Source organism: Peromyscus leucopus, chromosome 8b (assembly GCF_004664715.2).
Source record: "Peromyscus leucopus breed LL Stock chromosome 8b, UCI_PerLeu_2.1, whole genome shotgun sequence".
NCBI lineage: Eukaryota > Metazoa > Chordata > Mammalia > Rodentia > Cricetidae > Peromyscus > Peromyscus leucopus.
Genome location: NC_051086.1, coordinates 100,435,537 through 100,463,536, shown reverse-complemented (window position 1 = coordinate 100,463,536; position 28,000 = coordinate 100,435,537). Strand labels below are relative to the sequence as shown.

The window sequence follows — 28,000 nt, the reverse complement described above, 5'->3', positions numbered from 1 at the left end:
GCGGGGCGCGGACTACAGTTCCTAGAATGCTTCACGCCGCCTTCGATTTGAGGCCGGAGGCGGCGAGGTGGGAATGTCGCTGGCGCAGAGGTGGTAGGCCTGGCGGAAACGGGCGGACTGAGTGGAGTCGGAATCCGGGACTCTGGTTGGGCTGGGTTTCCGTGGCCGTGTTTCTGAAAGGACGACTCGTAACAGGGTCCTCAGGGACTAGGAGAAGCACGGGATGGGCGCGCGGGGGATGGAACATTGAGGGCACCGTGCCTGGCCTGGCGCGACACTCCCGGACCCGCTGTGGCTGAGGGGCGGGCTCGCGGTCTTTCAAATGTCTTCATGGAGTTGGTTGACTAGGTGTGAAGACTCGACGTTATTCTAGGACCCTTCGGCCCTTACAAGCCGCTCCTAGAAAATGTCCCAGCACCTGGGAAGCTGCGACGGGCTGCTTAGGAGATAGCAGAAATTCCTCGATGTGATACGAGCCAAAACGCGTTTGGACTTGTAGGTCGCCAAAGTTGCCATTGCACGGGAGAAACACAAGCATTCCCCGGTGCCCACAACCCCAGATACACTTTGCATTTTAATAAGAGGCTAGGCACACCGGGAAGCCAGATGAGCGCCATGGCCGCCTTTCTTCCTAGGCACGTGAAGGTGGGTTTGGGGGAAGGAAGAGGGGAGAAAGGGAGGGAGGAAATGCTAGAAACATGTGTTTCTAGGGTGAAATGTTTGCCATCTGAAGGGAGAAACCAGAGCTCACTCTCACGCTTTCTGCTGGATGCTGCCTACGAATGGTCGGCAGAGTTGGTAAAAGGGGCCAAGATGTGGTACCATTCCCACATGGTTCTTTGCGACTTCAGCATCCTCTTCCAGGGTAAAGGATGTGCACTGCCTTTTCAAAGTACTCTCCAAGCCAAGGAAAACCCAATAAGCAGATAGGGAATTCTCATATTCTCTCATTCTCATGTATTCTCTCATATATTTTCTCTCTCTCTCTCTCTCTCTCTCTCTCTCTCTCTCTCTCTCTCTCTCTCTCTCTCACACACACACACACACACACACACACACACACATCTGTTCCTTGAGACAGGAGCCCACCCTAGACCAAGAACTCACTTTTATGGTCAAAGCTGGCCCCTAACTCAAGGAACCCTGCTTCGGCCCCCAAAGGCTGGGATTACAAGTATGAGTCACTATGTCTAACTTTTTCTTTTTTTTAAAAAAAATTTATTTTTATTTTATGTGTAGGGGTGTTTTGGCTGCATGTATGTCTGTGTGCCACATGCATGAAGTGCTCTGGGAGGTTAGAAGAGGGCATCAGATCCATTTATCCCTCCTGCCCCCCAAGGGAGTTACAGAGGTTGTAAGCCACCCGTGGGCAATGGAAATCCAACCCAGCTCCTCTGGAAGAGCAACAAGTGCTCCTGATGCCTGAGGCTTCTCTTCAGCTCCCCCAGCTCGCTCTTTCTTCCTTCCTTCCTTCCTCTCTCTCTCTTTCTCTCTTTCTTTCTCTCTTTCTTTCTTTCTTTCTTTCTTTCTTTCTTTCTCTCTCTTTCTTTCTCTCTCTTTCTCTCTTTCTTTCTTTCTCTCTTTCTTTCTTTCTCTCTCTCTCTTTCTTTCTTTCTTTCTCTCTTTCTTTCTTTCTCTCTTTCTCTCTCTCTTTCTCTCTTTCTTTCTTTCTTTCTTTCTTTCTCTCTTTCTTTCTTTCTCTCTTTCTTTCTTTCTTTCTCTCTCTCTTTCTTTCTTTCTCTCTTTCTTTCTTTCTTTCTCTCTCTCTTTCTTTCTTTCTCTCTTTCTTTCTTTCTCTCTCTCTCTCTCTTTCTCTCTTTCTCTCTCTCTTTCTTTCTTTCTTTCCTTTTTCTTTCAGGGTTTCTCTGTAACAGCCCTGGCTGTCCTGTAGACCAGGCTGGCCTTGAGCTCACAGAGATCCGCCTGCCTCTGCCTCCTGAGTGCTGGGATTAAAGGTATGGCCACCACCACCTTGCAAAGCTAAGTGTGTGTTAACATACCCAGCTCTGGAATTCTTTTTTTTTTTTTTTTTTTTTTTTTTTTAATTGCACTTCTTTGTTTGGGGGGGTGGGACATAGCTGTACATGTAGGTAAAAGGAAAACTTTCAGGAGTCAGTTTTCCCCCTCCATGTGTTTTCTGAGGATCCAACTCATGTAGTAAGGCATTGTAAACAGAGGCAGAGTTTTTCTGTCTTGACCGCTCAGTCCTTAAACCCACAAAAGCTTATATTAACTACAAAATGCTCGGCCAATAGCTCAGGCTTAATATTAACTAGGTCTTACTTTTAAATTAACCCATATCTATTAATTTATGTATTGTCACGTGGCCCATGGCTTTACCAGTCCTCTGGCATCTTGCTTCTTGGGCAGCTTGCTGGAGTCTCTCTTGACCGCCCTTCTTCATCCCAGTCCTTAGTTTGATTGTCTACTTTATTCTGCCTTGTTATAGGCCAGACAGCTTTATTATTAACCAATGAGACTAATACATATTCACAGCGAACAGAAGGATCATCCCACAGCAAGGCATGGTGGCAAAAAGCATCATTATTCACTGACCTATTCCTGGCTCTTCTGGATCTTGCTCTGTAGACCAGACTGGCCTCAAACTCACAAGAGATTCTCCTGCCTCTGTCCCCAAGCACTGGCATCAAAGGTGTGTGCCACCACTGCCTGGCTAGGTTCTGACCTCTTAAGTGATAGGATACTTAACAACCTTAGGGTCAAGCACTGGTAAATGCTGTGGGTTTTGTTGTATTTATTTATTTATTTATTTATTTATTGTTTTGGATTTTTGTTTGTTTCTGAGACTTACATAGCCCAGGCTGGCCTTGAATTTGCTGTGTAGCTGAGGATGACCTTGAGCTCCTGATTTTTCCACCTTCCTTTCCCAAGTTCTGGTATTTCAGGATTATATCACCATGTCCAACTAAAACACTTATTTTTTTTAAAAAAGATTTTCTGTGTGTGTAAGTATGTGTGGATACAGGGGCCCATGGAGGCCAGAGGCTTGGATCCCCCCTGGAGCTGGAGTTATAGGAGTTTGTGAGTTACCCAACACAGGTGCTGGGAACCCAACTCAGGTCTTCTGCAAGAACAGTGTGTGCTCTTAGCTCCTGAGCCGTCTCTCCAGCTTTAGCTACATCACTTTTAAACAGCTACTTTAATTTTCTCTACTAGGGAAGATGAACTTGCTCAGCAAGAATGCACGTGACTGGACAGTACTGTGAAGGAGCTGCAGAAAGCCCCAAAGCCCAAAATGGTAGGCAGAGTGCAGCGTAAGACATGTGAAATGTTAACAAACCCCCACCCCATCCCTGCACCCTGAACATTTTGACTGCATAGAATATTCCAGAAGTTTTGTGGCAAGGACTGGGAGATGGTCTCCATAGCAGAGTCACATTAGAAAAACCTTAAGCATTCAAGTTGGGCCTTTAATCCCAGCACTTGGAAGTAGAGGCAAAGGCAGGTAGATCTCTGTGAATTCCAGGCCAGCCTGTTTGACATAGCAAACTCTAAGCCAGTTGGGACTACACAGTGAGACCCTTCCCAGGCCCTGCAAAAAACAAACTGATCAGTGAGCAAAGTTTCCCTTGAGCCTCTGTTTTTGTTGTTGTTGTTCTTTGGTTTTGCTTTGTTGAGGCAAGGGTCTCACTGCTGCTCTGGCTGGCCTGGAATTCAGAGATCCACCAGCCTCTGCTCCCTGAGTGCTGAGATTGAAGGTGAGCCATGCCAGTCTATCTCTTAAGCCTCTGAGTCCTCTGCATTTCCTGCTGGAAGCATTTTAAACACCCATCAGACACACAGAACAGAAGAAAATGTTCTGGTTATTGATTTCACCTGCCTGGTATCTGTAAGTCTGAGGAGAGGTAGGTGTCCGTCTATACCCTGGCTTTGCTGGCTAGCAAGGACTGTGTCTGGACTCTCAGTACATCCATTCTCCAAAGCTGGAGGAAAACAGCTTCACCTGTAATGCCTGATGCTCCTTCCCTGGGGGTCAGGAGAAAGGCAGAGCGGTCTTCTTGCCCAGTTCCAGCACATACTCACTGCTGCATTTTGTTGATGTGATCTTTTTTCCCCTCCATTTTAGGCACTGAAAACCAAGAAAGGATTGAAAGGTGAGTGGAGACATGGAACATCACCCTTAATCCAAACACACTTTTTTTTTGCTTTCAAGACAGGGTTTCTCTGTGTAGCCCTGGCTATTCTGAAACTCCCTTTGTAGACCAGGCTGTCTTGGAACACACAGAGATCTGCTTGCCTCTGCCAGAGTGCAGGGATTAAAGGAATATGCCTTTACCAAAAAAAAAGCTGGTGAGGAGACTTAGCAGGTAAAGGTATCTCATCCCAAGTCTGATAACCTGAATCTCAAGGATCTAAATGGTGGAAGGAGAGAACTGATTCCTGCAAGTTTTCTTCTGACTTCTACACAAATGTCAGGACACACATTTCTGTTCCAACTTGAAAAAGAAAAAGAAAAAAGCTAGGTATGTTGGTGCACCATTTTAATTCTGGCACTGGGAAGGTGGGAGGCAAGCTGATCTCTGTGAGTTCAAAGCCGGCTTATCTATGTAGTTCCAGTACAGACAGGACTATGTAGAGAGAGACCCTATCTCATAAAAAACTAGAAAACTAGAAGATCAAGAAGGCCGTGTGATGAAGCAGGACTTTGCTGATACACTCCTAGAAAAAGAGGTGGAGAGAACAGAGCCCTTAGTGGAGCAAACCACAGGGTTGACTCTGCTACCCAACATTTGAAAACAAACAGGGAAATAAATAAATGAGGTTGAAAAAAAATGTTTCTCATTAAGCTCCGAATTTGGAGATATGTGATTGAAGGTAAGGGTGGTGGAGGCAAAGAAAGCAGGATAGGAGAATTTATCCACACATGCTCACCTAGGTGTCCCCACTGTGCCTCCAGCTCTAGGAGCTGTCAGATGTGGGTACAGAGACACAAGAGACTTTCATGTGTGTGGATGCTTTCCCGAAGACGATACTGGCCTCTTAGAGGCTGGAAGACTAATTGCTGCCTTGTGTATGTGTGTGTGTGTGTGTGTGTGTGTGTGTGTGTTGGGGGGGTGTTGTTTGTTTGTTTGTTTTTTGAGACAGGGTTTCTTTGTGTAGTTTTGGTGCCTGTCCTGGATCTCACTCTGTAGACCAGGCTGGCCTTGAACTCATGGACTTCAGCCTGGCTCTGCCTCCCAAGTGCTGGGATTAAAGGTGTGTGCAACCACCGCCCGATGGCCTTGTGTGTTTTGGGTGAGGTGGGTAGAAACTTTTCACTGAAAAATCATCATTGTCATTCTTCGGGAAGGTTATTTTAAACTTCTACCTGAGGTTTCACCAAGGCACTGTGGCTTGTTGCCATTAGAAATCATCTCGTGGCCAGGGAACATTGATGTCAGCCTTCAGCCTGGGATCAGAGAACTCAGAACACAGAAGTCTCAGGCTTTGGGTTTATAAATGTCATTCTTGCCTCCTGAAGTCCTGATGGCCCATTTGTTTTCAGGTTCCATCGATGATGTCCTTGGTGACCTCCTGGGAGATGACAGTAAGTACTCCTTCCCTGGGCAGAGCATGGGAGACTGGCAAGAGGGCTCACCCAGTGAGGGTGTAAGCCTGACACAGGAGCTCCACCCCCAGGACCCACATGGGGAAGGAGAGACCAACTCCCACAAACTGCCGCGGTGTTTGCTGGACCCTGTGGTCTCTTCCCACAGCAGCCATACATTTAAATTTCCACCAGCAACACCAGGGCTCCTGCTTTGTCCACACCCCACCGATGCTTATTTCCCACCTTTGGTTTTCATTTGATTTGTATTTTCTTCCTTATTTGTTTGTTGGGCTGGGGATTGAACCTAGGGCCTGATTCATGCTAGGCAGCCCCTGCACCACTGAGCAGTATCCCCAGTCAGTTTATTACTTTTTATTTGTGATGAGGTCTCATCTCAGTGTGATGCTCAGGCTGGCCTTGAACTCACTGAGTAGCCCAGGGAACCACTAACTTTCCATTCTGCTTCCAGAGCAGCTGTGCTCACAAGCCTGTGCTCCCAGGCCCGGCTCCCCACCACGGTCATGGCCGTGCTGTGGGTGGCTGGGATGTAGGTTTCCCAAATGCTGTGGAGTATCTTCTCCTAAGTGTGCTTATGCTGTGGATATTGCTCTGTATAAATAAAATGCTGATTGGCCAGCTTTCTTTTTAAGACAGGGTTTTTTTGTGTAGCTTTGGAGCCTGTCCTGGAACTCACTGGCTGGCCTCAAACTCACAGAGATCCACCTGCCTCTGCCTCCCGAGTGCTGAGATTAAAGGCGTCATCTTTGAAAAGATGTCTGTTCAGAGCTTTGTTCATTTCTGGTTAAAGCCCTTGGCTTTGGATTGTGGAGCTGTAAGAGTCCTCAGATACGCTATTATTTTGTGCTTTTTCTACATTTTGTATAATGCTGGGAGTGGAAACCAGGGTCCTACAGTGCCCTTTTACTGAGCTACTTCTCTCAGCCCAAGTTCCTTATATAGTCTTTCTTTAAAAAATCTCTTACGGGGCTGGAGAGATGGCTCAGAGGTTAAGAGCACTGACTGCTCTTCCAGAGGTCCTGAGTTCAGTTCCCAGCAACCACATGGTGGCTCACAACCATCTGTAATGAGATCTGGTGCCCTCTTCTGTCATGCAGGCAGAACACTATATGCATAATAAATAAATAAAACTTTTTAAAAATCTCTTAGGTTTATTTTCTTACTTTTTGTTTTTGGAGGGGTGGTGAATTCTTGGGTAATGTGGAGATCAGGGGACAATTCCTAGTCTGTAGGTTCCAGGAATTGAACTCAGGTCCTCAGACTCAGTGTCAAGCACCTTTACCTGCTGAGCCATCTTGCTGGTTATTTATTTGTTTATTTATTTGTATTTGAGATGAGGTCTCACTGTATAGCCCAAGCTGGCCTCAAACTTGGGGAAACCCCCTGTCTTAGACTCCCTTCCTCATGCTGATATTCTAACCATGGGCCGTTGTTGCTGGAGGGCTTCTCTCCAGCTTCCACCAAGCCCCACAGTCCCACAATCCACATATAAAATAATTACTCAGACGCTTATATTACTTATAAACTGTATGGCCATGGCAGGCTTCTTGCTGACTGTTCTTATATCTTAAATTAACCCATTTTTATAAATCTATACCTTGCCACATGGCTCGTGGCTTACCGGCGTCTTTACCTGCTGCTTCTCCTGGCGGTGGCTGCAGTGTCTCTCCTCCTTCTTCCTGTTTCCCCAATTCTCCTCTCTCTTTGTCCCGCCTATACTTCCTGCCTGGTCACTGGCCATCAGTGTTTTATTTATATAGAGTGATATCCACAGCAGGCTGTCATGTCCAGCTAGTCCCTTATTATTTGTGTCCATGTTGCTGCACTGAGGAACAGGGCTCAGGGGATGAGCAGAGCTCACCGGGAGTCTCGAGGCTTCTGTTTCCAGGGAGAACCCATGTACTTCACCTACAGTTAAGACTATACTATGGAAAGCCATTGTGTTCCTCTGCCTTTTCACGTGGCACCGATGGGGTGGGTTAGACTGTCCATTTGGCACTCCTGGCACCTAGGATTGACTCCCTACTTGGAAATGTACCCACTCCACTCATGTTTCTCAGGAATGGCATCAGGGAGTGCTGTGGGAAGGTCCAGGAAGCAGCAGAGTGGAGGAATCACCTTCCTCCTCATTGTGGCTGAAGAGCGTGGTGTGTCGTTCTTGTTTTCCTTGTTCCCACAGCACTGCTTGAGAAGCCTTTTGAGCCAGCCTCACATGCCAAAGACACAGCAAGCACACCTCAGTGGCCCCCTTCAAAGGCTAAAGCAAGGTAGGCCCTGTTGGCACGTTTCTCTCCAGCCCCCTCCCTCCACGGCACTCCATCTCGGCCAGTGCAGTTAATGTTGGGAGAGTCTACTTTCCCCTCAGCTCTGATTATTGATGGAATCTGAGAGAGGGAGAGGAACCAGGAACCCAGCCCCAGGAGTCTGAAGGCCTGGCTTCTAGTCCTCCATCTGTTACGTGGGTCCTCCCAGACCTACCTCTCTGCCCAAAATGAGAGGTTGGCTCAGGTCAACCTCTTGAGAAGGAGCACTCTACCGTTCACCTTCTTTCCATCTAGGTGGGGTGGGGCCTTTAATCCCAGTCAAGACAGCTGGATCTCTGTGAGTTTGAGGCTGGTCAGGCCTACAGGGAAGTTCCAGGCTAATCAGGGCTACATGGTGAGACCCTGTCTTAAAAGAAGAGAGAGACCAAAAAAACAATTATTATTCTCTCTTGTTTTAAACATTTTTTTGTTTTTGTTATTTGGGTTTTTGTTGGCTTTTTTTTTCTTTTACTTTTTTTTATTTGTTTTAAGACAGGGTCTTGCTATGTAATCACAGCTGGTTTGGTATTAATCATGTAGCCCAGAGTGGTACTGATCTTTGAGCTCATAGGCCTTCAAACTTGGAGCAATCCTTCTGCCTCAGCCTCTCAAATATTGGGATTACAGACATGTACCACTGTGCCCAGCTTTAACTATAACTAGTGTGTGTGTGTGTGTGTGTGTGTGTGTGTGTGTGTGTGTGTGTGTATGTGTGCGCGCATATGGAGGCCAGAGCTAGTCTTTTTGGGTGTTTTCCACTATTACCCTCCACCTTATCTTTTGAGACAGGCTCTCATTGTGTCCAGCACTCATCAGGTTGCTGGGCTAGTTGACAGGGAGCGCCTAGCATTCTCGGATTTGCATGCCCCCTCCCCCATCCAGCGCTAAGGTTGTCTGGTCTGTCACATGGGTGGCTGGAGACAGGGATGCTTGAAATGCTAGCTGAGCTGACTGCGCCATTCTGTCCGCCCCAGTGTTTATTTATTACTAACAATTTATATTTAAAGGGCTTCACTGCTTAAAAAAAGTAGAAAAACAAATTAAGGAGAAAATTTCTGTACTTTGTGGTCTGTGTATTTTTGTTTTGTTTTGTATTCTGAGATAGGATTTCTCTGTGTAGTGCTGTCTGTCCTGGAACTGGAACTTGCTCTGTAGACCAGGCTGGCCTTGAACCTTGAACTCACAGAGATCCACCTGCCTCTACCTCCTGAGAGCTGGAATTAAAGGTGTGTGCCACCACACACAGCTGTCTGTGAGAGTCTTATTCTGTCTTGGTCCCCCGGAGAAATCACTCCAGGTTCACTCTGACACTGTAGCCTGCTCCACAACTCTGTGAGACAGGGTCTCATTGTATTCTAAACTGGCCTAAAATTGGGTATGTACCTGAGGTGACCTGAAGTCCTAATCCTTCTGCCTCTGCTTCCAAGTGGTGGAATAACAGGTGTATGCTGTTACACCTGGCTGGCCTGCCTCCCTCCCCTACTACCTCCCTTCCCCTCCCCTCCCCTCCCCTCCCATTCGTACGGGTCATTGCTGACCTTGTCTCTTTGCAGGTCTCTCCAAAAAGACAGTGTTGAAGGGCTGATGGGAGCTGATGCTGAGGTGAGTCTGGTCCATTCCCCAGTCCTTGACCTTTGTGCATGTCCCCCAAACAGTGAGACTGGAGAGGCCTAATAGCTGCTCACAGAAAGGTTTAGAAGTCCCTGCAAAGTTGGCTTGTTTTGTTTTGTGTCATTTTGAGGTAGATTTTCTCTGTGTGGCCCAAGCTAGCTTGTAGCTCGAGCCTTCTGACTCAGCCCAAGACAAGATCAGGGATTGCAGATGTGGAAGCTCCCACACAACCTGTACTTTTCCCCACAGGTTTCGAGACAGGGTCTCACTATGTGGCTCTAGCTGGCCTGGAACTAACCATGGAGACCAGGCTGGCCTCAAACTAGAACTCAGAAATCTACTTGCCTCTGCCTCCAGGTGCTGGGATTAAAGGGGTGTGCTGCCACGCCCAGCATTGTATACCCCCCCCTTTTTTTTTTTAAAGATTTATTTATTATGTGTATAGTATCCTGCCTGCATGTATGCTGTGCACCAGAAGAGGGCACCAGATCTCACTATGGATGGTTGTGAGCCACCATGTGGTTGCTGGGAATTGAACTCAGGTCCTCTGGAAGAGCAGCCAGTGCTCTTAACCACTGAGCCATCTCTCTAGCCCCGTACTTGATTCTTAAAGTAGAGTAATGCCCATGGACTGCTGAATGGACCCAAACAGCATCCATTTCCTCTTCACCAGAACAATGAGCTAGATGATAGTGCCCTCCCAGCTGCAGGAATTGGGTATCGCCTCTTCCCATGAGAAAGTCCAAGCTGTCTGGCTGCGTGATCAGGAAGTAGTCTTCCTGAAGGCTTGTGGTGGAAATGGCTTCTGCAGTTGGGAGAACACACACTGGGAACACTTTCTGGGTCTCCTCAGATGGGCAGGTTTGACGTCAAAGAGCTGATCCTCGAGGTCGGAGAGTAAGAGACCCTCCTGTTTGCGCCCCATTAGCAAGCTCTGCCCCTGCTGAGCAAAAGCGGGGTGACTGGATCTGGGAACCCCCAAGTGCTGCTGGTCCTGGCTAACATTGGTTTCACTGTGTCTTCACCTGCCCACTAGGTCTCCAGTCTCTCGGATGCAGACCCACAGGTCTTCTTGCAGAACATGAAGGTAGCAAAATAGCTTTGTCCTCTTCAAGGCTGGGGTGGGTGTGGGACCCCAACAGTTCAAGCCAAGGCTTCCCAGTCCTTGTAACTTCTCCTTTATAACTCTGGGCATCTAGAGCCTGGAAAGTCTGCCCCAGGCCTCTAGTGGGAACCCAGAGACTTTCCTAGCTGGGTCCCTGACATCCCCTGCTTCCACCTGGGGAGTAGAGCAGGATTAATGTTTCCTCTAAAGTATGTTCCTCGCCTTTCCTGTGTCTCCTCCAAATCCCCTGTCAAGAGAGCTCCCTTCTCATCAGATGAAGCAGGAAGCGAATCTTTATACTGGACTCTTAGGAGGAATTGTGGACTGTGGATAAGAACATCGGCTCACAGTGACTAGGCAGCTTGGCCTGGGCCTCAGCCGCCTCTCTCCCAACCAGCAGCACTTCTATCCCACTCTGCCAGAGGCCCCAGGCCAAGGCGGAGCTCTTGGTTTCAGCCTTGTAGAGCTCTGTGACCATTTTCTTCTTGTCTCCATTTTTCTCCCCAAGGCCAGCAGCCTTGGTGCTGGCGTGACTTGCATGTCCCCACCCTCACTCTTTGTGGTGACACGTGTCTCACTGCAGCCTGTGAGCCAATTCCCACCCCGCCCCCACTCTGCTTGCCTTTGCTTCCATTTCCTCAGTTTCCTTTGTCCTCTCACAGTTGCATGCCTGGGTGCCCTCAGCCCTCAGCCTTGCTCCCTTCCTCTCCTCCTCCCCCTCCTCTCCTCTTCCCCCTCCTCCCCCTCCTCCCCTTCCTCTCCCTCCTCCCCCTCCTTCCCCTCCTCCAAGCCAGTCAACTCTGTTGCTACAGAAAGTGTTCAATTGCAAATGACATTTCTTTAGCTCAGTTTTGGAGCTTCAGTGTCCAAGATGAAGTTGGGAGCGGGAATTGGTTTGGCCTCTGGTGAGGCCGTGGCAGAAGGGAAGTGTATTGGTTACACGGTGACCTTTGAGCATAACAAAGAAAAAAAGAAGGCTGTGGCTCCGATGTTCTTTTCAAGAGACTGCCCCCAATGACCAGGGACTCCTGCTTCCTAATAGACCACCCTAAGACTCCTCTCAGGGACCTTTGGGGAATCCTAAACATAGCTCTTTCCCAGACATCAGGCTTCGCTCTTCCTGCTGTCCTAGGACCTGGACAGCATGGATGATGATCTCTTTGGTCGGATGAAGTCTCATCCACCTTCTGGCAAAGGAACTGCAAAGGGTTCTGGGAAAGAAGTGCCTAGCAACCCCAAGCCTGCTGGCACATTAACAGCTAGTGAGAAAGGTACGTGGAGGGTAGCTCTTGTGTCCTGAGTTTTCTGTGCTGTCTTAGTCAGTGTCCTGTCGCTGTGAAGAGACACCGTGACCAAGGCAACGCTTAGAAAGAGAGCAAACGAACATTTACCTGAGGGGTTGCTTACAGTTTCCGAGTTAGTCCATTATTATGGCAGGGAGCATGGAGGCACACATGGTGCTGGCAAAGTAGCTGAGAGCTACATCCTGACCCACAGACAGAGAAAGACAGACACCAAGCCCACCCCCACCCCCACAAACCCCGGACCCCTCTCGCCCCAGTGGCACACTTGCTCCAACAAGGCCTCACCTCCTAATCCTTGTAGTCCTTTCCAAATAGTTCCACTCCCTGGTGACTAAGCACTCAAATCTGTGAGCAGATGGGGGCCGTTCTCATTCAGACACCACACATCCCTAGGATGAAGAGGCCAAGGAGCCAGTTGTCTGTGTGTTTATGTGGGGAAAAGGTCTGATCCCTTCTTCTTGTCTTAGTTAAGGTTACCGTTGCTGTGATGACACACCATGGTCAAAAGCTACTTGGGGAGGAAAGGGTTTATTTGTCTTACACTTTCACATCACTGTTCATCACTGAAAGAAGTCAGGACAGGAACTCAAACAGGGCAGGAACCTGGAGGCAGGAGCTGATGCAGAGGCTGTGGAGGGTGCTGCTTACTAGTTTACTCCTCATGGCTTCCTCAGCCTGCTTTCTTATAGAACCCAGGACACCAGTCTAAGGATGGCATGACTCACAGTGGGCTGGATCCTCCCTATCAATCACTAATTAGGAAAATGCTCTACAACAGTGGGTCTCAACCTGTGGGTCGTGACCCCTTTGGGGGTTGAACAACCTTTCACAAGAGTTGCATATCAGATATCCTGAATGTCATATTTACATTATGATTAATAACAGTAGCAACACAATGATGTTATGGTTGGGAATCACCACAATATGAGGAACTCTATTAAAAGGTCCAGCATTAGGAAGATTGAGAACCACTGCTCTACAGGCTTGCCTGCAGCCCAATCTTAGAGATATTTTATTAATTGAAGTTCCCTCCTCTCAGATAACTTGTGTCAAGTTGGCCTAAAACTGTGTAGCACACCTCTTGTGCAGCTGCTAAAGGATCATTTTTTACTTAAAATGGAAAGTTGGGCTGGGGAATATGGCCCAGTGATAGATCACTTGCCTGTGCATGGCATCCTGGGTTCTACCCCACAACACTGCAATAAACGGAAAAGAAGTTTGATGGCAGCTTGTAAATCTCCCAAGCCTGTCTCGAGTGATTGGTGGTGAGGGGTAGAAGTAGCTTCCATCTTGTCTCCCCTCCAGTGGCCCAGGTGAGAACCAGGGTATATGGATTCCTCCATGGCTGTGCCTACAGCCAAGAATCTCAGTTTGTCAGAAGAAAGTGCCCACTGTCCTTGGGGCTCCAATACAAGGAAAACCCTGGACAGGAAAGGCCCAGTTCCATGACGGCCTTTTCTCTTCTTCCTGTAGGAGATGCCGTTCCCACTAAGAGGCCACCTCCCGCTTCCAGCAGCTTTGGGCTTCAGTACAGGAAGTTTTCCTTTGAAGGTATCAGAGCCCCATCTCCCCTACTGCACCCCCCCTTCTGGAATGCCGCATGCACACACAATCCTCCCCCTTTCTGGAACGCTTGACTTGAGAGCAGTCTGGATAATGATAATACTGCTGAAGGCCAAGTCTCTGTGTGTGTCAGAGGAAGAGAGCTGGTCATGATTTAGTCTTCATGAATTCCCAGAGGAACTGTGCTCTATCAGTCAGGAGGTTTGAGGAACTTACTTGCAAAGACTTTGAAGCCAGGCTTCAAAATGAAGCTTTTCTAAAATATAAGGAAAAGGTCCCTTTTTCTTTATGAATGGATTCATACCTTACGGACATTTCTAGGAGTTCCAGGGTTCACTCAGCTCCCTACTCCTTTGCTCAAGCCCCTCTGTGTCTACCCTCTCCCATAGACCCTACTCTGTAAATACTGAAGAATCCAATTTTGGTTGTTTGGTTGATTGTTTGGTTGTTTTTTTGTTTGTTTGTTTGTTTGGGGTTTTTTTGTTTGTTGTTTTTTCAAGACAGGATTTCTCTGTTTAGTTCTTGCTGTCCTGGAACTCACTTTGTAGACCAGGCTGGCCTCGAACTCAGAGATCCACCTGCCTCTGCCTCCTGAGTGCTGGATTAAAGGAAGAGTCCATTTAACTTCAGCTCCTGGCTTGTTTTCCTAAGCAAAGGACAGCAGTCTGACCTTTGTCTTTCTTTCTGGCCATGAAACTTCGAAGACCCACTGGCAGGACTTCTCTCTGATAAGGAGGAAGAAACTGCCAAGAAGCCACCCACAGTGGAGAGTAAGCCTGCTTCTAAGAGCCCCAGCATGGCTGCAGGCCAAGGTAGGACAAAGAGGCTTGCTCCTGGTCCTGGGGTAGAGTCTTGACAGTTTTCTAGTCCAGAGCCCGAGACCTCAGCAGGGCAGGCCACTGGGTCCTCCTGTCTAGAACCTGATTATCAGGCTTCAGGGGTAAGGAGGTGAATGTGTGAGCCTGGGGTGGGGTTAGAGTCAGGGTCTCTGGACAAACCAGGCAGGTGGAAACAGTTGCCACCTCCCACCCCCTTCAGTCACCAAGCATTGGGCCCTGGTTCTCTTTCTTAGGTCCTTCTGTTCCTCTAACTCCTGGAGATACTCCCATCCGGAAGAAAGAATTGCTGTTTGACGAAGGTGACGACATCATGACCACTCTGGGTTTTGAAGAGAGCCCCAAGGCAGAGAGGAAGAAGACAGAAGACCAGTAAGGATCCTTATGAAGTGGGGAGTCCCTGGCCAGGCTGCTGCCTAAGGCCCAGGGAAAAGCTCAGAGGTTGGGGCAGCATGGGAACCCCATGTCATGGCACACTCCTTCCCTACACCCTGTCCCGCAGGGAAGGGCCCCTCCCTGCTCGCTCAAAGCTGGATGAACTGCTGGGTCGAGGCCCAGCGGCCAAGCTCCTTACTCGCCCAGGCCCTGGGGAACACAGAGAGTTCAAGCTAGACAAGAAGTATCAGAAGACAGAGGGTGAGGATGCCCAGAGGGAGGGAGGGAGGGGAGGAGGCTGTAGAGCAGCAAGGTAACTGTTCTCTCTCTCCCTTCCCTACACCCCTTGTTTTTTGTTTGTTTGTCTTTTGAGATGGGGGGCGGGTCTCTCTCTAGTTCCTGGCTGGCCATGACCTCACAGGCATAGGCTTGCCTCTGCCTTCCCAAGTGCTAGGATTAAAGGTGTGAGCCCCATGCCCAGTGTTTTCCTCTCTTTTGAGACAGAATATTAATCTAGACTAGCTTCAAATTTGTGATAATCCTGCGCCAGCCTCCCAAGTGCTAGGATTGTGTATTGCTGTATTCAGCTCAAACCACGTCTTTAGCACAGCCTGTAACAAAGCTTCACTGAGAACACACATTCTGAACACTGTCACTGAGGCAGCTGTCATGAGATAGTTTACCAGTAGGTGGTCTAGCGCTCTCTTTCTTTCTGTAGCTGCTGTTTGATTGATGGCCTCCACTCACTCAGTTGGCTTCCCTTGGCCTGGAGATGTAGCCCAGTGGTAGAGCACTTGCCTAGCATCTGCCAGATCCTGTACAAAGCTTGGCTTTCCTTGTTCTCAATCCTGTTCGTGCCCTTTAATTTACAGACAAAGAAGACAGCTGGGATGATGAGATCCTTACCTTTGGGGCTTACCAGCCCACTGTGGCCTCTTCTGAGGGCAGACAGTCCCGCCGGCAGTCGGTCAAGTAAGTGGGGCCTCAGGGAGGTCAGCCTCGGGGACAGGCCTGTCCCTGTGGCCTTCCCCATCCCACCTGGCAGCCATGAGTCTATGGGTGCTAAAGGAGATGGAAGCCAGGAGCGCCCAGCGGTCCAGGCAGAGCTGGACAAACTGGTAGCCCCAATGCCTGGACTCCTCAGGAGGAAAAGGAGGAGCTGGGCCTGCTTCTGCTTGAAGCCCTGAGTGTCATGAAAGGCTGTTATGTCACTTGGTCTTCCAGAGAAACCACGGCCCAAGGAGTAGCACAGCCACCATCCTAAAAGAGCAGAGGGCTCCTCCAATGGCTTCCAGGAACCCTGGCATTGGCCATATCCTCATGGCACACTCCGAATTTGCAATAGAAAAAGACCAGCAACGAACTTTCTGGCATATGTTGTTTTTTTTCCAAGTATATATTTTTGCTTTAAAAGGATTTATTTTTTTCATTTTGTGTGTATGAGTGTTTTGCCTGCGTGTGTGTCTGTGTACCATGCACGTACCTGGTGTCTGGGGAGGTCAGAAGATGTCAGATCCCCTGGAGTTTAGGTCCTCATGCTTATGTGACAGCTGACGTGTCTCTCTAGCCCTTTTTGTTGTTATTATTGAGATAGGCTGGCCTCTAACTCACTATGTAGTTAAGTATGACATCGAGTTTACCCTCCTGCCTCCATTCTGGGCAGAATGCTGGGACAGCAAGTGTGTGTTAGCATCCTGATTGGTTGTGGTGCTAGGAATGAGTTTAGTATATGCTAGACACATAGTCTAGCAGCTGCGCCATATCTCCAGCTGCTGTGGGATGTTCACTATTGTTAATACTATTTGAACACAGGGTCTTTGTAACACAGGCTAGCTTTGAACTTACAGCAGTCCTGCCTCAGCCTCCTGAGTGCTGGGGTTACAGGTGTGAGTTCCCATGTCCAGTTTGCTATGGGCCAGATGTGCGCCCCCTCAACAGCAGAGAGTAAGGCTGATAGGGGTCCAGTGGGGTGGGCTTCCTCCCCTCTCCAACACCCTCCTCTCTGTCTTGAAGCAGGTTCTTGGGAGAAGGTGGCTCAGACCTTAAGGGAGAACCCAGCTTCAAACAAAGCCCTCCACCAGCTTCCAGCCCCATCCACCCCAAGAAAGGAGGAGCCGACTGGTTAGGCCTTAAGGATGATGACCTGGACCTGCTGTCTCCCTCTCCTGTTCAAAAGGCTCAACAAGAAGACTCAGCCATCTTGACACCCTCTCTGCCCCCTCCTACAAACCGGCACTCAGCCCCAGAGCCACGCTCTGCCCTAGCTGGACCGCCCTCAGCAGCAGAGCCAGCAGCCAAGGGTGCCAGGCCCTCTACCAAAGCCAGCCAGGCCTCACTGAAAGTCTCTGAGGAGAAGGAAGATGACTGGCTGAGCCATGTCATATCCCAGAAGAAATCCCATGCTCTAGCCAGAGAGGAACGTGCTGGGCCCTCTAAGGGCCTGAACTCACTAGGATCATTGGGTCAGACTCCTTCTAGCAGGTATGAGCGTGGGCTACTATGGTTGATGGGAAGGATTTGGCAAGGTCTCGGGGGCTAACTTTGCCCATCTTACCTGTCCCATCCTCTGTTAGAGATACCACTGTGAGCACTGATGCCAACTCAGCTTCTCTTCCTTACGGGCGCAACAGAGCTGCCCAGATGCAGACAGACGGGCCAGGGGTTGGTAACACTCATGCCCTAACTGCCGTGGGAACAGGTGCTGATTAGGCAAGAGAAAACAAGAATGTTTTGAGGTAGCAGGATCCACTGTCCCTTGTCTCTGAGCAGAGGCCCTGTCCACAGCACCAATCAAAGTGGCAAAGAAACCCATTGTGCCAAGTGTTGGTGTTTCTGTCAGCTCATGTTAAAGGTGGCTAATGCATGTGTGAGTTGAGCTTCCTGTATCCTCTTGGAAGTGTTTGAGTAAACATGGAAGCTGAGAGGCAGCTCCTGAGAATGGCGGTCCAGTAAGGCTGGGTGGGGAGTGACCCTGTAGGCAGGAAGGGAAAGGGCTTGACAAGGCCAAGTCCAGATAAGCGGTGACAAGCCTCGCCACCAGAAAGGATTGTGTGATTTTTTGAGAGTCCAGGGACACCACCACCGTGTCTTAGATGTCCTAGAGCTAGTGTGCTGGGAGAGCAGTTTTGACATTGACCTGAGAACAAGGGAAATCTGTTGACCTGAGAGCCAGAGGGGAGACTAGAGTAACCCAAGGGCAGCTGTGGAGCTTGAGTGTGGACTGAACTCCGGTGTGTGTGACATGCCCATGGTTGCTGTGTTACTGAACCACGATGGATGCTGAGGTGGGCAGCATCCTAGAAGGGAAAGGCAGCCCACAGACTCCAGGAGCCAAGCCTGGAAAAAAATTCCAGCCAAGTGGTGGGAGCAGAGGCAGGGGAAGAAGACTGCCGTAAGCTTCATGCTAGGAGCTTGTCTGGGGCTGTCTTCATGTACCTTCACCTGGACTTTCCTCAGCCAGCCTGTCGCTAGCACTCAGGCCCTTGAGCAGGCCACTGCTGGAGAAGCCTCAAGAGCAACCACCCAAGCGATGGCAGCCGTCAGGCCTGGGGCCGCAGGGTATGTGCACAGACAGGGCTGGGAGGTGGCAGGGGAGTGCGGCCAGCTCAGGCCTCCTTCCCCAAGATAGGCAGTATGGCTGTGCCGGGACCCAAGGTGGCTTACTGATCCTGTCATGTGCAGCATCTATGCCTAGATGACAGAGATGTCTGAGGGCACGTTTCACCTCCTTTACCAAACCACCAGTGCAGCCAGGTCCTTCACTCCCCGTAAAGTACCAGCCCCTAGACCAGCACCCAGTTATCTGAATCCAGTGGTTTTCTCTGCTTCCCTTCTCTGCCTCTCGCTCACACAGAAGCCACTCAATGTGCTCTCTTTTTGTCCCCAGATCCTCCATGAGTTGGAGCCAAACTTCCACTGCCATTCCTATAGGTGACCCCAAGACGGGAATGGCCTCTGCCTCTGGGGACTTTTCTATCAGAGGTCTGTTTCCTTCTTTGGTTGGAGTTTGGCCCTGGGTGAGGAAGAGGTCCCTTGAGCTCCTTTGGGGACTTGGGAAGATGAGTGACAAGGGACTCTTCCCAGGTACTTACTGGTCCAGATCTGTGCAGTCCTTTGAAATGCCTGCTGTGTTCTTTGTTGTCAATTTTCAGAGCCTGCAGTTTATGTTCCACATTCCCAGGAACCCATGGGGCTCTCTGTGCCTGTCCAGGTAGGGAAGGTGTTCAAACAGGTATAGGTATTGGGCCCAGAGAACAATTCTCCCCTACTCAGAGGCAACTCAAGGAGCTGGACTTTGACACTCTGCTAGAATATATCAGATATATCCAGTAGGACATCAGCCCACTCACTCTGGTGTCCCCCGTTAGCGCATTCCTGAACTTTTAGTCTCACTACAGTCCTGAGTGGAGTTGGGTGTCCCTCTGTCAGCATCAGTAGGGAAATGGAGATGGCTGCTATGCAGGAGCAGCTTGGAATGTTCCAGTGAGAAAGCATTAGTACAAGCCCGGCATGGTGGTACACTCAAGAGGCTGAGACAGGAAGAGTACCATATGTTTGAGGTTGGCCTAAGGCTACATAGTGAGTTCTAGCCCAGCCTGGGTTCAAGAGGGGTGGGGGTTGCTCTCTAGAGGAAGGCCTGTCTGGCATGTGCAATCCCCTGGGTTTAGTCCCCAGTACTGAAAAAGAAAAAGAAAAAAGAATGCTGTCTTAATTATTGTTACATCCTGATCCTTAGGCAGCAGAAACAGAGAAAGATGCTGGGCCTAGCATGGGCTTTTGAAACTTAAAAGCCCACCTCCAGTGACACACCTCCTCCAACAAGGCCACACCTCCGAATCCTCCCCAAACAGTACCACTAATCAGGGACCAAGCATTCAAATATATGAGCCTATGGGGGCCATTCTCATGCAAAGCACCAACATGGTCCATTTCATGCAATCCCCTAGTCTAGTAGACTGAGGTAGAAAGTTTGAGGCCAGGCCTGGGCTATAGTTCCAAGCCAGGCCAGCCCTAACTACAGAGTGAGAGACCCTGTTGTTCCGCTGGAAAACATCCCCATCTCTGCATCTTCCGACTGCATCACTGACCCTGGGAGATATGGCAGTCAGGAGTGCAGCCCTGGGAAACAGTGGCTGAAGGGCAGTTTCCTACACCTAATGGGCCAGGGTCAGAAGCTTTTGTCATAACTGAGGCATTTGTTCTCTTGGACTAGAGATGGCTCCTCATTGAGGAGGATGTCCTTGGGGAGGGTGGGTGCTCTATTTCCTGACCAGAGCTCAAAGGGAGCTCTGATGACTGCTTCCCTGCAAGGCACAGGACTCACCAAGATCCTGTCCTGCTGGAGCTGCTCTGGTCTTACCTGTCTTAAGGAATGGCCAGGAGGTCCAGCAAGCTGAGAAGGTGGGGGTGGCAGAGCTCAGCAGGCCTGTCGGCTTCTGTCTTGGAACAGCTCTCGTCCTCTCCCACAGCCCCTTCTCCCAGAGTCTGTGCTGCAGAGTCTGCTGCCAGGCTCAGGGTACCAGAAGCAACTCCTGGCCACCCAAGGGCAGCTTCAGAGCAGCACTGCCCAGCTTCAGGCCGAGCTGCTGCAGAGCCAGACCAAGCTGTCCGAGCTGGAGGCCCAGGTGAGAGCTGCAGGGCACTGAGGGCCACTGTCCTCATGGCAAGTAGTTGGAGGCACCCCAGGAGGGAGGAGGGACTGGATGCACAAAGTGTGGAGTTGGTTGCTTGAAGGACCCTAGCACCCTTGTGTCACCCATGCCTAGGTGCGCAAGTTGGAGCTAGAGCGGACCCAGCACAGGATGCTGCTGGAGAGTTTGCAGCAGCGGCACCAGGCCGACCTGGAGCTCATTGAAGATGCACACAGGTAGCTGCTATCTGCAGTCTGGGGGGCCTGCCAAGCTCAGGTTCAGATCTTCTCCCTGAGCCCCAGGATCAGCTCAGGGTGCTCAGTGAGGCCTTCCGGGTGGGCGTTCTGTTGACAGAAGCCGTGTCAAGGTGCTTGAAGCGTCCTACCAGCAGCGGGAGGAGCAGCTGCGCCGAGAGAAGGAGGCTCTGTCAGCCCAGCATGCGTCCTACTGCCGGGAAGCTGAGCAGGCAAGGGCTGAGCTCATAGCCCAGCACCAGCGGCACTTGGCCGTGGCTGCACAGGAGAAGGACCAGGAGGTGGCCCGGCTTCGGGAGCTGCAGCAGTAAGGGCAAGAGGCTGGGGAGTGACCTTGCAAGGACTGGCGAGGATGGGGCAGGGAGCTGGGGAAGAGGCTTGTGAGGACTGGCTGGCTGACAGTGCCCAGGAGACCACAGTGTGGCTCTGCAGCCTTTGCATGAACTCACCCTTCCCTTCAGCCTGTTGAGATGAAGGCTCAAGGCTGAGCACCCCAGTCCCTTCCCCTCATGGGTGGGGTTCCACCCACTCTGCTGGCACGGGAGCCTCTCTGGATGAGAATGGAACTAAGAAAAGACATGTGAAGGCTGGAAGCCAGAGCAGCCCTGGGCCAGCACAGAGGCCTAGGCACATAGCTTCCTCCTGCGCTGTGAAAGGTGTCCTTTGCTGAGCAGCAGGTGCATGTGGGATGGAAGCAGCAAGAGAGGAGACAGAAGAGCCAGGGAAGCTGAGGCACTGAGGAGATGCCTGAAGGAGGAAGAGGAGGAGATAGTAGTCAGAGGCATGTCCTCTCATGTTCTCTGGTGTCATCTGTCTGTGTAGTCCTGCTCACAGTGGCCCTTGGCCCTCCTTGCCTCTGCTGCCATCCCTCAGGGCATCCATCCTGGAGATGCGCAAGGACCATGAGCACCAACTACAGAGGTTGAAGATGCTGAAGGACCAAGAGATCGATGCTGTCACCAGTGCCACATCCCATACTCGGTATGTGTGCGACCTGGTGCTGCTTCCCTAAGGGATTAGTTAGGCCTGGGTGTCCCGGGTGACCCCAGGATGAGATGCCCTGATAATCCTTCAGGTCTCTGAACGGCATCATTGAGCAGATGGAGAAATTTTCCAGCAGCTTGAACACGCTGTCCTCCCGTGTGGAGGCCTCACACCTTAGCACCTCACAGGAGCGAGAGCTGGGGATCCGGCAGCAAGATGAGCAGCTGCGAGGTAGCCCCTCCCTCTCTGTAACTGAGACCCCCGTTAGGAAGGAGAGCGGTCAGTGAGCACCCTGTGTGTTGTCCAGCTCTGCAGGAGCGGCTGGGCAGGCAGCAGCGAGACATGGAGGAAGAGCGTGGCCGGCTCCAGGAGGTCATTGGGAAGATGGAGGTGCGCCTGAGTGAACAGAGCCGGCTCCTGGAACAGGTGAGTCTGTCCTGATGTACAGGATACCTGCACTCCAGGGCCACCTGTCATGAGCTCAGCCACTCTGCATTTGATCCTAGCCAATAGGCCAAACCCATGACCAGCTACTCTCTGGCCTCCACTCTGTCCTTCCCCTCTCTTCCTGCTTCTGTTTTCAACCCTGCGCTGGGCCACCCACCACCTGCTCTTCAGCTACCAGCCCCAGGGCCATCCTGCAGGGTCCCCACCATCACTATCCTTCCTCCTCCCTCTTGTCACTCAGATCTGTCACATCAGCTGAAACGTGTGACACTGGAATGGATACTCTTGCCTACCGAATGTTATTTAACCCCATCATGTAGCAAATGTGTTTGAACCCCCTATGTGTCATTCACAGATGGAAGTGAGCATCAGTCTTGTTTTGTTTAATGTGTATGGGTGTTTTGCCTTTGGAGGCCAGAACAGAACGTCATATCCTCTGGAGCTGGAGTTACAGATGGTTGTGAGCCGCTGTGGTGTACTGGGAACTGAGCAGTCCCCTGGAAGAGTAGGCAGTGCTCTCGTAACTGCTGAGCTTTAGCCCCTAACTTTAGTCTGTAAGGAAGACTAAACTGGCTGAACTTCTCATGCTTGCAGAAACTGTGGGTTCCTAGCGCGTGTGACTGATAGGTAATGGGCCAGACCTGGCGGTTCAGGGCAGAGCACTGAACCTTCCCTGGAGTGCAGTTTCACCTGAGTACTGAACCTCCTAATTCAGAACTGCAGGAGCTGGACCTGGGCAGTACTTCCCAAGCACCTGTCACTTCCTGTTTCTTTGGAATGAGGAGTTTATGACTTAGCCTGGGAGAATGCAGATTTGCCCAGCTCCTCTGGCCTGCTCCCAGAGTGAGGAGCCAACCCCCAGCCCTGCGCTGGCCCTTGCAGGAACGCTGGCGGGTGACCGCTGAGAAGTCTAAGGCAGAGTCTGCACAGCGCACCCTGGAGGAGCAGAGGAAGGTCATGGTCCAGCAGATCTCCATGGAGAGGGAGGAGCTGGAGAGAGCCAAAGTGAGTCCAGCTCCATGCCCAGCTGCTGACCCCACCATTCCTGCTAAGGACCCTCACACTCCCCTCACTGGCCCCTCACAGAGCGCCTTGCTAGAGGAGCAGAAGTCGGTCATGAGTAAGTGTGGGGAGGAGCGTCGGCGCCTAGCAGCAGAGTGGGCCGAGTATTTCACACAGCAGAAGCTGAGTAAGGAGCGGGCCGAGCGCGAGGCTGAGAGGGCCATGCAAGCGGACTCCCAGCGCGAGGGCACCATCATCAGCCTGACCAAGGTAGGGCTCAGAGCCTCGGTGGCCTTGGCCTCCCAGCTGTGTGCAGAAGATCCCAGGCCTAGGAAATCAGAGCACAGCCAGATATAGCAGGACTGTGGAACAGCAGTCAGCACCTCAGGTCATTTGCACTTTCTTGTCTTCTTTGCTTCCTTTGACTCGGATATGTAAGTGAGGAAGCTGATACTCAAGAGACACTGGACACTGAATTTGTGCGGCTTGTGTGGGAGCCCCCGAGCTTGGTTCCAGGCCTCTCTGGTCCATGTCTAAGAAGTCCCTTGCTCTATTGCCCACTTCCAGAGGCAGGGGGAGAAGGGGCCCCCAAGGGCTGTACAGAGCCCAGGGTAGCTCTGGATGAGTAACCACAGCAGTGATTCTGCCTTCTCAGGAGCAGGCAGAGCTGACGGTCAGGGCCTGTGAGCTCCGGGCCAGGGAAGAGAAGCTAGCTGCTGAGAGGGAGGCTCTGGAGAGAGAGCGCCAGGAGCTTCGACTGGAGAAGGACAGGTTACACAAAGCCAGCCTGCGCCTCCAGGCCCGTGCACAGGAGGTGGAACACATGAGCAAGGTGTGCCTTAGAAGGGCCGTGGGAAGAGCCCCCGTTTGACGCTAGCCAGTTCTGACCCAGTGGCGCCCTGCAGGTGGCCTCCAAGAAGTATGAGGAGGGTGAGCAGGCCCTACAGGAAGCCCAGCAGATGCTGTCTGAGCAGCAGGGCCGGCTGCAGACAGTGCAGCGGCAGCAGGAATGGCTGCGGCAGCAGGAGCAGCGTATGCACCAGGCAAGGGTCCAGTCCCCACTCTCCTGCCCCTCAGGCCCGCCTGCCTGTCCTCCTCACTGAGTCGGTCTCTTTGGGGTTGGGCGCAGGAGCATCTGAGCCTGGCTCAGCAAAGGCTGCAGCTGGACCGTGTGCGGCAGGAAGTGCCTTCCAGCCTTCCAGGGCTGCCCTCTGCAGTTCAGGGCCCGGCAGCGTCCAGCATGGAGGGTAAGTGACTCCAAGAAGATGGGACAGAGCCTGGAGCAGGAGGTAGCAGGACCTCCTCCAGCTACTCAAGATAGGGGCTGCTTGAAGCTGTTTGAAGACAGATATCTTGCTTTATAGCCCAAACTGGGTTCAAACTCAGATCCTCCTGCCTCAGTGTCCTAGATGCTAGATTACAGGGGTGTCACCTGTTGAGCTATGAGCTATCTCTGTAGCCCCACCTCTTTTATTGTTTTCTTTCTGTTTGTTTTTGTTTTGTTGTTTTATTTTTCAAGGTACAGTTTCTGTGTGTAGCCTTGGCTGTCCTGGAATTTGCTCTGTAGACCAGGCTGGCCTCGAACTCACAGAGATCCTCTTACCTCTGCCTCCCAAGAACTGGGATAAAAGGCGTGCGCCACCAGCTTTGTGAGGGGAATTTTTTTTTGTTTTGAGACGGTCTCACTCTGTAGCCCTGGCTCCCCTGGAACTCACTATGTAGACCAGGCTGGCCTTGAAGTCACAGTCACAGAAATTCTCCTGCCTGTGTCTCCTGAGTGCTGGTATTAATGGGTCACCATACATTTTTGTTATTTGTTTCTTTGAAGTCTTACCTTGTAGACCAGGCAGGCCTTGAACTCAGAGTAATCCTCCTGCCTCTGCCGCCCCATGCTGGGATTGAAGGTGTGTTCTGCTACCACAGGCTCCAAGGCTTTTTTCTTCCTTGTTCTTTCGTGTGGGTGATGCACTGTGCATAGAGCCCACAGGATGTCACCAGGTGTCCCGTGCCGGCACAGTCTGTCTTGTCCTTTTTAAAAGGTGTTGTGTGGGGTGTTCTGCCTGGTGCCCCCACAAAGGCCAGAGGAAGACATCAGGTCCCCTGGAACTGGCATTACAGATGGTTGGGAGCTGCCATGTAGGGGCTATGACTGGAACCTGGGTTTTCTGGCAGAGTCCCAGGGCACGGGCCAGGCTCTTCCCGTAGGCAGTGTGGGTACAGGTCCTATGGAAAAAAGCCAGGCCCCTCAGTATTCCCCCTGACACTGGCTCCTGCCTTTCTCCTCAGCTGTCCAGGCCTCTGTTCCCACCACGCCTCAGTGCAGCCAGATACCTGCTGCCCCGGTGCCTACACACCTTCTTGCCAAGCTGCTGCTGCTGAAGCATACAGCGGCACAGGTATGTCTGCACTGGGCCCAGGCTCTTCCGTTTACACTCAAGACAAGCGGTCCCTCCAAAGCCCCAGGAGGGCTGGCCCTGCTCACAAAGGGGAGAGTGGACAGCAAGGACTGGGGATGTGGGCAATGGTAGAAGACTTGTCCATCTTGTACAGGGCCCTGGTTCAATCCCCAGCAAGAACCCTGTTAAAAATTGGCTGTGAGCCAGGCAGTGGTGGCGCACGCCTTTAATCCCAGCACTTGGGGGGCAGAGGCAGGTGGATCTCTGAGTTCAAGGCCAGCCTGGTCTATAGAGTGAGTTCTAGGATAGCCAGGACTATACATAGAGAAACCCTGCCTCAAAAAAAAAAAAAAAAAAATCAAAGAAAAAAAAATGCAGAGCATACAACTTTAACCAGCAACTTGGGAGGCAGAGCCAGGTAGATGTCTGAGTTCAAGGCCAGCTTGTTCTACACAGCAAGTTCTAGGCCAGCCAGGGCTAGGGCTACACAGTGAAACCTGCCAGAAAAAAAAAAAAAGACAGGAGGCAAACTGCCTATACAGCTTCTAAGACCTGTTCTAGGAATAAGAGGTTGGCAACAACCCCTTAAACTGCCAGTAACCTATGACACCAGTGACAGCAGCTGTCACTCAAGGAGCATGTCCCACATGCTGTGCTCCAAGGTGAAGACTCCATGTGCATCATGGACTTTCCTTTCTCACAGCCCTACATGAGGGGGATGTGTGTGTATGACTACCCTTGAGCTATAGCTTTTTTCTTCCTTTTTGGTTTTTGTTTGCCTGTTTTGTTGAGCTGGGATCTTGCTCTGTAGCCCAGGCTGGCCTTGGATTTGCATGCAGTCCTCCTTGCAAGTGCTGGGATTACAGGTGTGAGCCAGCACGCCCAGCTATGAGACAGTCTGACCTCCATTTGTAGATGAAGACACTGGCCTAGAGACATGAGGTCATTGCTAATAAATTCCAAGGTTCTCAAGACCTCGCCAGGACTGACATCATAGCCTGTCTCACTCCATGCTTGAGCTCCCACATACCCTCACTGCTTCCCAGTGCCAGGGAGTAGGTGAAGGGGGTGCCAGGTGCAGGCTGGCTCCACCAGGGTCAGGTGTCCCTGTCAGTGCACAGAAGTGTGAACACTCATCTGAATCCGCCTCACAGGACCACGACTTCCTGGAGAATGAACAGTTCTTCCTGGAAACTCTGAAGAAAGCACCCTACAATATGGCATACCATTCTGCCTGAAAATACCCACTGCCTCCTCAGCAAGTATCTGGCCCTAGAGCTCTCTCCCACTGCCGACCAGCTCCCACTTCCATGGAAAAGGTTCCCAGGAAGGTGGCGCACTACCCAGAGTCTGATTACAACTTTTTGTGTCGACAGGGTATCTGTGTGTTCTTCCCAGGCACTACGACCTGCAGCTGAGAGGCAGCTGGTGCCTTCCCCCTGGGAGCAATAACAGCACGGCTGTCTCACCACCCATCGCCCGCCCTTGTCCCATAGTAAGGCCCCAGCTCACCACCCTCTTCTACAGGGCAGGCACTGGGGATCCTTATGCCTGGGCTTATCTCTGGGCAGTAGGGTGGGACACGATGAACAGTCTTCTACTTTTCTGACTGATAGGTCCCCTCCCAAATGGGGCGAAGGGCCTCCAAGCTGAGTGAGTGGGAGGCCTGGCCAAGGACAAGGATGGCATTGTTCTGGAGGGCACCATACCCAGAAAGCTTCTAGTTTGGTGTTTCTGGGATTCATTCAGCACTTACCCCACTCTCAGGCTGCTTGCACATATCCCGTCTCATTCCCATTACTTCCTGGTGACAACCTAACTCATCTTGAACACTGGCTTCTGCCTCCCCATCCAAGTCCCCACCAGAGGGAGGAGGATGGGGAGCTGTGGACCACAGAGGGTGTATGGGGAAGCAGAGGAGGAAGGAAGATGTTGAGAGCTAGAGCCTCTGCCCGGAAATGGGGTAGCACTGGGGCCTGTGAGAGGCCACACAGCTGAGCTGCTGCTGCTCCTCCACTCTCCAGTGTGCTAAAACCCTCTCATAGGGTATCAGGAGAGGGGCAGCAGGGGGCAAATGATCCAGAAGGACTCGGAAAGAAACTGCAGTTGTTCCTACAGAGCGCTCCTTCCTTTCCACCTGAGGGTATGTCCACAGGAGCAGGTGGGCAGAAGAGCAATGCCTGAGGAGATGAAGCAGAGCCCACCTCTGCTCTCAGGACCATTCCAAAGGAGCCTAATTCTCCAGCCAACGGTTTGCAGCCTTGGTCTCAGACCCATTAAACTGCTCTATTCTTTGGGGTTCTGTTTTGGTTTTGCATTGCTGGCGATCACGCCTAGGGCTGCACACATGGTAGGCAAATGTTCTTCTCCTGAGTTGCATCTAGAGCCCATCTGCTACGTTCCTGTTATCTGGATCCTTAGAGTTCCCAGTGCCCATTGGAATGTGTCCCTAGTTAGAACATGTTTGCCCTGGCCAGTTGTGGGGACTCACATGCGTAATCTCTGCGCTCAAGTGGCTGAGCAAGTGAGATTGCCTCAAGTTTGGGACAAATCTGAGCTACAGAACGTTCCAAGCCAGGTCAGCTGGACCACAGAATAAGTGCTGGTGCACACGTTTAATC

General features: G+C 51.2%; 1 protein-coding gene and 1 non-coding gene across 7 annotated transcripts; both read left to right on the top strand.

The window, feature by feature from the left end:
* Positions 1-11: 11 nt before the first annotated feature.
* On the top strand, positions 12-27,677 carry Fbf1 (Fas binding factor 1). 6 transcript variants are annotated; one of them, XM_037201648.1, is made up of 31 exons: positions 12-93; positions 500-645; positions 4,088-4,115; positions 5,507-5,548; positions 7,749-7,836; positions 9,426-9,474; positions 10,520-10,570; positions 11,721-11,859; positions 13,366-13,443; positions 14,160-14,267; positions 14,528-14,663; positions 14,794-14,927; positions 15,539-15,638; positions 16,680-17,147; positions 18,123-18,224; positions 18,553-18,647; positions 18,818-18,876; positions 20,135-20,290; positions 20,432-20,532; positions 20,651-20,857; positions 21,424-21,531; positions 21,626-21,765; positions 21,842-21,960; positions 22,864-22,986; positions 23,068-23,253; positions 23,639-23,815; positions 23,889-24,026; positions 24,113-24,230; positions 25,270-25,379; positions 26,534-26,637; positions 26,756-27,677. In XM_037201648.1, the coding sequence occupies exons 1-30, from the start codon at positions 27-29 to the stop codon at positions 26,615-26,617; spliced, it is 3,657 nt and encodes a 1,218-aa protein (XP_037057543.1). In that variant the 5' UTR covers positions 12-26; the 3' UTR covers positions 26,618-26,637; positions 26,756-27,677. The 6 variants fall into 6 exon arrangements, with proteins under 6 accessions (XP_037057543.1, XP_037057544.1, XP_037057542.1 ...); XM_037201649.1 differs by having other exon boundaries at positions 16,683-17,147; positions 26,534-27,677; XM_037201647.1 differs by having other exon boundaries at positions 26,534-27,677.
* Positions 4,629-4,753, top strand: LOC114707123. The gene has a single exon (XR_003736612.1).
* Positions 27,678-28,000: the final 323 nt, after the last annotated feature.